Source organism: Dasypus novemcinctus, chromosome 3, assembly GCF_030445035.2.
Source record: "Dasypus novemcinctus isolate mDasNov1 chromosome 3, mDasNov1.1.hap2, whole genome shotgun sequence".
NCBI lineage: Eukaryota > Metazoa > Chordata > Mammalia > Cingulata > Dasypodidae > Dasypus > Dasypus novemcinctus.
In genome coordinates, this window is record NC_080675.1 from 171995937 (window position 1) to 172008666 (window position 12730).

General features: G+C 40.4%; 1 protein-coding gene across 2 annotated transcripts in view; it reads right to left on the bottom strand.

Moving 5' to 3' along the window:
• Window positions 1-12730, bottom strand: part of BLM (BLM RecQ like helicase) — a 112329-nt gene that overhangs the window by 44067 nt on the left and 55532 nt on the right. For both annotated transcript variants that reach the window (XR_011648483.1, XM_023584952.3), the window contains exons 7-10: window positions 5223-5355; window positions 4211-4905; window positions 2560-2751; window positions 83-201 (exon numbers count right to left, since the gene is read on the bottom strand). Coding sequence is in view for 1 of the 2 variants with exons in the window: in XM_023584952.3 (XP_023440720.2) it covers window positions 83-201; window positions 2560-2751; window positions 4211-4905; window positions 5223-5355 (1139 nt within the window). In the remaining variant the exon portion in view is untranslated. The remainder of the gene's footprint in view (window positions 1-82; window positions 202-2559; window positions 2752-4210; window positions 4906-5222; window positions 5356-12730) is intronic.

Consider the following 12730-nt stretch of genomic DNA (forward strand, 5'->3'; position numbering starts at 1 on the left):
TATCCAGAGTATTGAAATATAGTTGTTTTTATAGCATGATTTTATTAGTATTTTCATTATAACTCATACTGTTTTTACTTACATCCAAGGAAGTTAGCTTTTGGACTTGATCTACTATTAGTGATCTCAAGGGAGAAATGACTATAGTGACCCCAGGAGAAACACAGGCAGGTAGCTGATAACACAGACTTTTACCACCTCCTAAAAGAGAAATGAGGGGAAAATACCTGTCAGGTTTCATCTTTTTTTTTTTGTATGGGAAGCAGGTGCTCAGCCACTGAGATACATCCACTCCCTCAGGTTTCATCTTGATAGCATGAAGGCAAAAGTTACAAAGTAGGTCACATATTGATTACAATAATGAGCTAACAGGACACTAAGTGATATTCCCTATGGTGCCAATAATTTGCCATATTTATAGGAGCCAAAATATTCAGACAATTTAAATAATGTGTCAAAATTACCTTTAAGGACATCTTATATAGGCACACATGATAGCAAAATCAAGAGTTCAGGGCAGGAAACTTAAAAGCAATAGAAGTACTTTAAAAGTCTACTTGAGAAATCCAAATACAGCAAGCTTTCTATTTCTTTCCAGTACAAGGGATGCTCTAATTAACATGGTACCAGGATTAAAATAATTACTTTCTGTATAATTAATTTTTAAAGAGTAAAATGTACTAAAATACACAACGCTATAAACCAAACAGAACATGACTTAATAGTTCTTTTTTTATTTTTTTTTGAGCTGGGGCAGGAGAATGAACCTGGGACCTTATATGAGGGAAGCTGGCACTCAACCATTGAGCCACATCAGTTCCCCTGAGCTGTTTTTTTTTTTTTTCATTTATTTGCTTGTTGTTTTTTCGTTTTTAGGAGGCACTGGGGACCAAATGTGGGACTTCCCATGTGGGAAGCAGGTGCTCAACTGCTTGAGCCACATCCACTTCCCTTATACTTCTTCGATGATCCAGAAGGCACTTTTAAGTTCTCATTTTAAAAAAAATCCATTAGGATGAATCTCAGAGCATTTACTTACTGCCAGTACTTATCAGTATGGCAATATTCCTAATCTTCCTTTGAAATACATGGACGGAACTACATTTATGTGTACTAAACAGAAGTTTAAGAGAAAGAAATTTTGAAATTAAAAACAAATCTCTCTCCATGTAACTTTAGTTCAAATGGGAAAAAAAAAATCAGTACACATTTAATGATAATTAAAATGCTTATTCCCTAGTTTCTAACTTTACCCACTAATGGATGCCAGTTCTTTTTCAAATGTGTAGTAGGTAAATTTCACTTTGGTATACATTATTTAAATGTCCAAAAGAGAAGGACACTGAGAATAAAGAGCCTTGAGTTCTAGTTTCTGCTTGACCACGTAATTAGCTTTGAACTTAAGCATGCCATTCAACCTTTCTAAGCCTCAGTTTTATCACCTGCAAATATACTAGAATATTTGGTGTTCAAAAAAAGAATTGTTTTTGCCTAAAAGAAATCTTATTTGGAATCTTTATCTAAATAAATACAAATAACGATAAATTCAGAGGTTGAAATGGGGAGGAAAGGCCTTCAAAAATGCCCTTAAAGCCCTGAAGTGCCAGGGAAGGTCCTGGGAAAAAAATATCAGTGGACTAGATCAATGCCAGAGTCCTTTCACCAACAAGTTAAAGAAGCTGTGAAATACTATTAAGCCCATATAGTCTAAATTTAAAAGTCAGTTTGAAAAAATTTAGAAGCACTATTAACATTATTTAAAAATAAAGGCAATAACCTATTTGCAAGGTCACAAGGAGAGTCAAAGGCAAGAGGAGGACTTTACATTTAGGTATTGGAACTCCAAATTCTCCATTCATACCAGCCAGCAAATATTTATTAGACAGGAAAAGCTAAAAATATATAGTAGGATTGTTATGGGACACTTATTAACAGCTTATTTAAGACTCATGGATGACTATACATCACTGAACAGCTGTTATAATGAAAAGTCGGACTTTTCCAAAACTGGGGCCAAGAATAAACTAGCTAAATGCTTTACATTTATTCCTTGTGACAATCCTTAAGAGGCACTTTATTATTATCCCACTGCCAGATAAGGAGACTGGGGTTTAGGGAGTTAAGTAACTTGCCCAAGGTCACATTGTTAGTAAGTGGCAGAGCTGAGCTTGAAACCCAGGCCATCACTTGAAAGCTGATGTTTTTAACCTCAGTGCGAAGCAAGATTACTACCAAATAAACTGCTAGAATAGTCATGTTCTCTGATAGTGATTCCTTGGTTCGCTTTCCAGACTTATTTTGTCTAGAAAAAAGAAAAATTCTAAACCAATTCAACACAATGAGCTCTGAGCTGAAAATATTAAAAGGGTTATAAATGTTAACATGTCAACAATGAGAACATAGGATATGGGGCAATACATTTTCCTACTATGGCATGGGAGGTTTAGAGGTCCCAAAATGGCAGAAATATGGGTTAGGTATTCTTTTCATTTTTATTGAAGGGCTTTCATTTAACATCTGCCAATGGATTCTTGCCAACTCCTATCTAAAAATACATACCAGTGGGCATTAAGATGAAACAGTCTTCACCAAGCAGTGCAGCGTTGATCGCCTCTAGCTGATTAGTTCTAAAATGATGCAATCCAAATTTTTTATGAAAAATCTTCATCATTTCTTTTGTATGAGGAAAATTAAGACTTTGGAAACACTCATGTTTCAGATTTCTAGAGGCCAAATTTTGCCTGGACTTGCCTAAAAAAAAAAAAGAAATCAATGTTTAAAAAACTCAGTGCCTCAATGTACAAGTCAGGCACAGCATTGAGGTGCATTTCCCTGCAGCACCATGTTGTTATTCTTGGGCCTGGGCTCTTGACACATTGTTTGGATTTTTCCTAGTCCTGTGATTTTAAACATCGCCACTGTACAAAGAAGGTCTAGATTTCTCTCTCAAGTCCTGACGGCCGTCCTCCTGAGTTCCAGTGCTGAATGCACCTCCAACCGTCTGTCAGCCGTTTCTACCTGAGTGACTTGCCAACATTCTAAGCTCAACCAGTTTTAAAAAAGCCCTCTTAGCTTTTCTCCAAAGTTGCCTCTGCCTCCTGATGTCCCTGTTTCCACTGATGGTGCCACAGTTCTCCCAGTCACCCACATCTGAAACCTCAGAGTCGGCCTCCTCGGAATCTTCTTTCCCAGTGTCTTTCACACACACCCCCGATGGTGCGTTGCTGCTGTCGCAACTCTGGTTCAGTACAGAGAACAGGAAGTACCAAGGCCGCTTTGGCAGTTACTCTAACCCCAACACTCAATTGTCTCAGAGATAACTGCGAATATCAAGTGTGACACATTCGAACATGATACAAAAATAAATCCATTAATGGTTATTTTAAAGGTCAACAGGATAACTCTACAACAGCCTCCATGGTGCTAAGTCATCAATGATAAAAACAAGGAGGGCTGTACTTTATAAAACCTCACAATACGCTAACCTGTTACAGCTAAAAATCATTTTGTGATAACTTTACAGAGTTGATGTAAGGTTTAAAAATTAAATTTTGCTTTCTTCTGCAGCCTTTATAGTAGCTGATTTCACTCCTCCAAAAAACGTCTCTCCCTAAATTGTGAGCTCCAAGAGGGCAGGAATTATTCCTTATTCATCTTTATATCACCTGAACCTAGCCAATACTTGGCACACAATAGGCATTTCGATAAATGGTTGATTTAAGAAATTTCTGGCTTCATATCATTTGACTGCTCTGCATTTTAAGACATAAAACACGTTGCTCATGATAAAAGTAAGCAATTCTCACCAATCTAGAACTCTAAAAATATACACAATTACATTTTTAGTAAATAAATTCATCTTTGCTGCTGCTCATCCCCAAAAATCATTTAAAATTTGGTTCTCATGAGCTTTATTGTTTGAGGGACTAAAAAATGTTAATTTAAAGGCAAAGCACATTTGTAATGACTTTAGAGCTTTACTACAATAGGTTATAATTATACATTTTATAAAACTACAGCTGCTACAGGGACAAAAGAGCAAGTTGCTTTTGAAATAGTGATTTGTAATTCATATTATCAGTAGAAATTTGCATAAAAACAATGTGGTTTTCAGGAAATGATGGCTTGCTATGGTTTTTCCAATGCAACTCCCATTTGGACAATTTCGTTTTCATTTAATACATAAGCACTCAATTTATTTTAAACTTACCAGTGTAATTCTGAATTGACTCTGAGAAGTTTTTATTTTGAACAGTAGACACCACGGGAAGATGGTCTGCCTTGGCTGAGGAAATTCTTTCTGACACTGATTTAATTGGCCGACCTTCCTTAATGGGCTGATAGGCAGATGTGGAAGATTTGCTGGCTGCTAAATTATGCATGATATTTTCCCACTCATCATCATCATCAAAGTCATCTATATCAAAATTATCGATATCACAGGAACCCTGGATTTCTGAAACCTCTCGTCTCTCTAAGTCATTTATTGAAGTAGTGTGTTTACTCTGATCTTTCACAGCAGTGCTTGTGAGAACATTTCCTGGGAAATAAGGGCTTTCTTTTCTTTTCTCCGTCCTCGGTGTTTCGGCCCAGCTGCTACTTACAAAGGACTTGTGTAACTGGGAGTTGAAGAAGGGCCTTTCACAAGGATTCTTTGGGGTGGCCGAGGACGTGGTCTTCCCTGAGGTAGTGGTCAGTAAACACTCCCCAGCGGACACGGAAACGGAGGGAAGGTGTGGAAGCTTTAACTCTGTAACAGAATTCTGTGGAGGACAGGCATCACCCTTTGGAAATGAATAAGGAGAGGAAAGAGACGCCACATCTTCCACAGGGCTGCAGCGCCACACTAGGCCAGGAACACCTGGATTGCGTCTATTAAAATCTGCATCAGCTAGGAGTTTCCTTCTGAGAAGAGAAAAGAGAACACCATATTAAACAGGAGTGATCTGCTCATGTTTATACACAAGTGTATCTCTAGTTTCCATTCCTAAACAAAAACTGTGGCAAAACATATCCTCTTTCTTCCAATCACAAAAATTTGAATACAAATGCTAAAGGAACAGTGTGAAAGAGTAAATGAATTTAAAACACAGGGACAACGTTAATGAGATCATCCTAACCAATCCTGGCTAGAATGCCTGGAAATTTTGTCCTGTCCATTTTTGGCTTAGAGCGTGGAAATGCAATCGGATATATATTCCAGAAGGAGAAAATCAAGATACCTTATGTCCCGCTGCCGAAGCAGTTCATTCCCACAATCCAACGCTTGCAGTTCACCAGCAGGGATAGCATCAACTAATTTACAGATGTCCTCCATCACGAGAATAAGTTGCTGCCGTAAACTTAACTGTCTAGCTATAAAGTAATTATGTTGTTAAATTTTTCCTTGAAGACAAAAAACACTTAAGATTTTGAAAAAGTCATGGATATAAAATTGAAAGTTGTTTAAAAACAAGATCATAAACAACATATAATGCCCTGTCATCTGTCTGTGAAATAACCAAACTCAGGTCGTCTCTATTCTGTATCATGAGAGCTCATACCTGTGTTTTCATTTAATTTCATGTTATTAATAATTCCTAGTATTTCTTTCAGGGTGACCAAGGTCAATAGAAGATACATAGGCATATAGATTTACCGTGAATTTTTACTAACTTCAGGTATAAACCTCACTGGCCCATACCAGGTGTATTGTAAAGGGATGGGCTGGCAATAATAACCCATACCTGCTGCTTTGGCCCTCCTGGCATCCATTCTCTAATGGTAACAGCAGAACACACAGATTTTCTTTTTTTTTTGAAACACACCTCTCCCCAGCCCATGCACTGGGCATCTGATACAAGGCAACCTAATGGGAATTAGCTCCAGGATTTTCTAGGATTGAAAACGCCTCTTTTCAGCAGGCTTGATATGCTGCTGGTGGCCCTCTCTGCAACCATACAGGGAAAGACGGCTTGCAGATAAGACCAATGCAAGGGAAGCAAAAAACAGGGACAGAAAGAAATAGGGAGAGAGATGGAGAGATAGGACAGAGGAGAGGGGAGAATGCAAGAGGGTGAAATTCGTGATGACATCTAAGTCCAGCCAGCCCACTCCACAAATTTTTGTTTGAATAAGCCAACTGAGTGTTTGTCATTCCCAATAAAAGCAATGACTAATAAAGGATCGTAACCCTTAAATCATATCCATATATATAACTCCTACTAAAGAAGGGAGAGATTGAGTGTTAAGGCATGGGGAGATTAAACCAGCTATATTCCAAATGTGCTTTCTGGAGAGGGAGTGCTATATGGTCAGAGCAGAAATGTTGCCTCTTTCAGAGAGGCAGCCTGCCTCGACTGTCACATCACTCTAGTGGAGAGGATTCTTACAAAGCCAATGGTTTCGGTAAGGCAAAATTGAGTTCAGTTAAAATTATTCTTGAGAAATCCCTTAAATTAGCCAGAGTATGGAAAGTATGATTTCTGTTCAGAACTCTCAATAGAAATTCTTACCTACACTAAAGCATAGGTACCTCTAAAGGTAAGCTGTGTACAGATGTCTGGACATTCAAATCATTCTGCCTCTAACATAGTTAACAAATCCTAGATGAATGGGGGAAATGGGTGCAAAACCCTGAAGTATTCTTGAAGACTTGACTGCATTCTGTTTTAATATTAAGATCGCTAACCCAATCTTTTTTAACAGATTTATTATTTATTGTGAGGACTGAAGAAATGAGATACATGAGAACAACTAGCATAGAAGCGCAGAACCTGGCCCATAAGAAGGGCTGAATACATATTTGCTGGATTTGATTGCCGGGGCCGCATTTCTTTGAAGAGTTGTAGAGAAGAATGGGGTCATTCTTAAGATGGCACTTTTGGTCTGGCCCCTCTGAAAGCTGCCAAGCTTAAGCTCTGGGGCCTTGGTCTCAGGACACCTCCCAGCAGAGTTCCAGCTTCAGGGGGTGAGTGGTGCTGGGTTTTAAAGTCACTTTACAAGTTAAAACACCTATGTGCTTCTATTCTACAGCTATGGTTATAGAGCTCTTTGAGGCATAAAGATTTATTTATTCAGCATATATGGATGAAAGGATAATTACCTGACTCCCTCAAAGGAACATATGAATATTGGGATAGTTTCATTATCATTTAAATTACATGCTAAGTTTGCTAAGAAGCCCAAACATTCCCTTCTTTAACTTACACACTTATCTTTGCCTGCTCATTACCTATCACCCCCCTACCCCCAATATATTTTTTGAGGTACTGGGGGCTGGGGATTGAACCCAGGACCTTGTATGTGGGAAGCTGGCACTCAACCACTGGACCACATCGGCTCCTGAGTTATTATTTTTTCCTTGTTTGTTTTTTGTTTTTAGGAGGCTCTGGAGACCTAACCCGGGACCCCCCTTGTGGGAAGTAGGTGCTTACCACTTGAGCCACATCTGCTCCTTATATATGTATTTTTAAATTTCCAACTTCTGGTTCAGGGTGAGCACATGAGCCAGGACTGGCCAAGGAGAGCATACACAGTAACTGGTCCAGTTACGGAGGCTTAGCCCAAGCTGGACCAATTATGAATACTACCTGGGCTTCTGCTGCAACCACAAGGACGGAGAAACTATCTTTCTTCTGGGGTTGGTAAGAAATAAGCCTGACATTACCTGGTATGACAAGAAAAGAGCCTGCCTGAGAATAAACACAACAGTCAGCATGGCACAGAAAGTCAAATTTCTGACAGTACTGCTGGATTCAGGTGTGCTAGAGCTGAACTTTTCAATTAATGAGTGTATGAAATGTTACTCTTTCTTTATAGTTGAGTTTCTGTGACTTGCAACAAAATGAGGCTTAACTAATACATCAACCCTCTCTTCTGAAATACTGTCTGAAATGCTCTAAAAATAGTAAATGTAGGAAGATATAATAAACAAAGCAAACCAAACCTGAGAGCCAGTGTAATGGATTGCATCACTGGATTGCCTCAATTGAAGGATATGAAGAGAAGTAAAGTGACATCCATGCCAAAGCCATTTACATCTACTACAAGAAAGACCATAAACCTAAAGGTAGAAGCACACTAAATAATATCTGGGTAAGAACAGAAGGAATGTTCTGGGGGTATCTGCTCACCAGATGGAAAATAGGGAGCCTTTATTTATTTCTTTAAAAAAGATTTATTTATTTATTTATTTCTCTCCCCTTCCCCCCTGCCCCAGTTGACTGCTCTCTATGTCCATTTGCTGTGTGTTCTTCTGTGACCACTTCTATCCTTATCAGTGGCACCAGGAATCTGTGTTTATTTTTGTTGCGTCATCTTGTGTCAGCTCTGTGTGTGTGCGGCATCATTCTTGGGCAGGCTGCACCTTCTTTTGCGCTGGGTGGCTCTCCTTATGGGGTGCACTCCTTGTGTGTGGGGCTCCCCTACGCAGAGGACACCCCTGCATGGCATGGCATTCCTTGCGCGCATCAGCACTGCGCATGGGCCATCTCCACACGGGTCAAGGAGGCCCGGGGTTTGAACCACGGACCTCCCATGTGGTAGGCAGATGCCCTATGCATTGGGCCAAGTCCGCTTCCCGAGAGCCTTTAAAGCAAATAATAAAACTGGCACAGCAGCATTCCTGGGTGGGGAAACCTGAACTCTAGCCATTGTTCAGAAAGTCTTATCTAGCTAAAATGGCATAACTGGATAAAAGTTTATTGTGTCTTGCTGACAATTTCATCTCTTGTAAGAGTATCTTAGGGGAAACAGATTTGGCTCAACGGATAGAGCGTCCGCCTACCACATGGGAGGTCCATGGTTCAAACCCCGGGCATCCTTGATCCGTGTGGAGCTGGCCCATGCGCAGTGTTGATGCTCACAAGGAGTGCCATGCCATGCAGGGGTGGTTCCCTGCATAGGGGAGCCCCATGTGCAACGAGTGCATCCCGCAAGGAGAGCCGCCCTGCATGAAAAAAGCGCAGCCTGCCCAGGCGTGGTGCAACACACACACAGAGCTAACGCAGCAAGGTAACGCAACAAAAAGAGACACAGAGTCCCGGTGCCACTGACAAGAGTGCAAGCAGACACAGAAGAACGCACAGCAAATGGACACAGAGAGCAGACAATGGGGGTGGGGAAGGGGAGAGAACAACAACAACAAAAAGAGTGTCTTAGGACATAATTCCTTTTACAAGGAGAAAATTGGTGACTCGGAAGTGATGGAAAGCTAGGGGAAAAGCAATCTAAAAAGGAACATATTGTTAAGTTCAAGGAAAAGACGGGATATGATGCAGTGATAATGAACTCACTCATGCACTCACTCACGTAATGAATGCTACTGAATACCTTTGTGTGTCTCAGGGATACAGCGGGTAACTACCCAAATAAAGGCCTGGTCCTCAGTGTTTTTCATTCTAGTGGAGGAGACAGACAAGAGATGTATAACTAAGAAATAGAACAGGGGTGCTTAACATTTTTTGTTCGACCCCTTTGCCGGTCAGGTAAAAACCATGGACCCCTTACTAAGTCCACACTATACTGTGTATTATGTAATAAATACATCACATCCAGATTAACATAGCCCTGTAAGAATGTTTTTTTGAATTTTCAATTCAAGCTCACGGACCCCTGGTTAAGAACTCCTGAAACAGAATTTCAAAGGAGTTGAGGTTTTGGATGAAGGAAAGAAAAAATTGGTTTAGGGCAGAAATGGGAAATAAGGAAGATGCCTACCCCACCTCCAGGATCTAAGGTATGAGGGAGGGGAAAAAAAAAGATTAAGTGGGCTGCAGAGGAATCAGGATTCGTAGGAGACCATCAGAGACAGAGCAGCATGGCAACAAGCACGCTGTCAGAATGACCTGGGAAATTTGGTAAATGGTGAATCAAGTAAGAGATAGTAATGTGGAACTGCTGAATTCCTATTTTATTTCTGTTTTTTTTCTGCAGAGAAAATGGACATCAGACTGGAAAGAGGAGAATAAACAACGGTCTCAAAAAGCTGAAAACCAAGACAGACTCAGAGAGAGACACAAGAGCACCTTGCTAGCTCCAGACTCCTTGTCCAGATAGATCACACCTCATGAAAAAAGAGCCAAACGAGGTCTTGGAGCCACTGTTCCATCCAGTCAATAGAAGAGTTGATGGAAGAGTGAAGACAGGGAAATATGGTTCTAAGTGCTAAAAAAAATACAGAAGTGATTGCCAAAATCTACAGAGTGGCAATCCCAATGTCAATTCAAGGCAAAGCTCTAGAACGTGTTATCAAGTAGCTGCTCTGTGAGCTCTAAGAAAAGAAAACAATTATAGAGTTAGCAAGAGTTCATAAAAGCGAACCAGTCATCTGAACACATTTCCTTCTTTGAAAGGACTGGCAGATAACAATAATAGCTACCATTTATTGGAAGCCTATGGTACATTAGGTACTTTACCTTGACTCCTGAGAACAGTCATGCAGGGAAGGTAGTTTTTTCCTTATTTTACAGAAAATAAAGCTGAAGTTCAAACTTAACTAATATGCCTTGGTCATACAGCCAGGAATAGGGGGCATTAGGTTTCTAACTCAGGTTCGCACCAATGTCTCTTCCACTCCCCGTTGCTGTCTCAGACCTTGAACTTCAGTGAACCACATAACAAGTTATACGACTTTTGCATCCCCATGGACCAAAGAGAAACATGGTCTGAAGGTAGATTTGTACCAGTTTAAACAAGATGTGGTGCTAAGCAGACCCATCTCAACTGAGAGGCAGGTCTGTAACGACAGTCTGTAGGACTCTGTTCTTACTCCCAGCCAAATGTTATATCAGTGAAGCCGAGTGGTGCAGAGACAGGCTAGTGCAATGGGGAGATGGGAAATCAAGAGTCCAAGACTACCTGTGTTTGAATTCAAGCGATGCTCCTTTCTCATTCTATGACCTTTTACAATTATTTAACTCTTGCACCTCAGTTTCCCTATCTATAAAATAAGGATAACAGAAATGACCTTAAAGGACTATAGTGAGGATTAAATCAGTTAATATGACAAGGCCTTTGGAACAGTGTCTAGGATATCAGATATTGCAGGAAGAACTCTAAAAGAAATGCAAAGACAAAAAAAATAAAACTTCGGAGGGAAGAGAAAAGCATATAGACCAGAAGAACACTATGCCCACATATGTGCACCACCTCCAAAAGAAAAGTACAGCATACATCAAACAAGACTAGGATCCATTACAGAAATATTCTGAGAACAAAAAGGAGTTTTTGGAAACTGATAAAAGTAAAAACTTTCATAGAAGAGTTAAAAACAAAATTGAGGGGAGCGTATGTGGCTCAAGCAGTTGAACACCTGCCTCCCATGTGGGAGGTCCCAGGTTTGGTTCCCTCTGCCTCCTAAAGAAGACAAACAAACAACGAGCAGACAATGGGAAAAAAACGAGCAAAAATGAGCAGACAATGAGCAAAAAACAATGAGCAGAAACAATGAGCTAACAGATGAGGGAGTCATCTCAGGGGGGGAAATAAAATAAAATTGAGGAAATCTCACAGAAAGTAGAAAAGCAAGAGATGGAAAATAGAAAAGATAAATAATGGTAGTGTAAAGTTACAGGAAAAGCAAAAAGAGAAAACCAAAAGAAACAATTTCCAGAACAGAAGGACACAAATCTCCACAATGAAAGAGTTACAAGGAAATAGAAAGAAAATATGAAATAAAAGATAAATTAAATAATGAACAAGTATTAAATTTTTAAAGGGACACCAAGACCCGGAGCTAGAGTGTATACATATGTGTGTGTGTGTGTGTATACACACACACATATATATAATACAAGGGAGAAGAGTCAAGGGGACGAAAGGTCTAGAAAGCAATACCTATATAACTAACAATGTTTACACTGACCTCACAAGGATTAAAGTAACAGAGAAGTAAGTTTTGGCTCAATATGAGAAACAATTTTCTAACAAGTAGTATTTTCAAAATAAAGAATGAACTACCTTAAGAGAGGATAAGTTTATGATCCCTGAGGGTGTTCAAGCAAATGTAGACTAACTAATGAAAAGGGATGATTCTATGTTAGTATAAAAGAAACCGGGAAATGGACTTGGCCCAGTGGTTAGGGCGTCCGTCTACCACATGGGAGGTCCGCGGTTCAAACCCGGGCCTCCTTGACCCGTGTGGAGCTGGCCCACGTGCAGTGCTGATGCGCGCAAGGAGTGCAGTGCCACACAGGGGTGTCCCCCGCGTAGGGGAGCCCCACGCGCAAGGACTGCACCCTTAAGGAGAGCCGCCCAGCGCGAAAGAAAGTGCAGCCTGCCCAGGAATGGCGCCGCCCACGCTTCCCTTCCTGTGCCGCTGATGACAACAGAAGCGGACAAAGAAACAAGACGCAGCAAATAGACACAGAGAAGAGACAACCGGGGGAGGAGGGGAATTAAATAAATAAATAAATCTTTAAAAAAAAAAAAAGAATAAAAGGAACCATAAACTAGCTATTTTATACAATACAGTCACAGGTTTAGAATAGAATTTTATTTTGTTTTCAAAAGAAAGTGGTTGAAATACATCATATATCTAAAATACTCTTTGGGGAAGCAGATGTGGCTCAACTGATAGTGCATTCGTCTACCATATGGGAGGTCCAGGGTTTGAACCCAGGGCCTCCTGGCCCATGTGGTGAGCTGGCCCACTCATGGCACTGCCGCATGAAAGGAGTGCCATGCCATGTAGGGGTGTGCCCCACACGCAAGGAGTGTGCCCTGCATTGAGCCATCCCGCAAGAAAAAG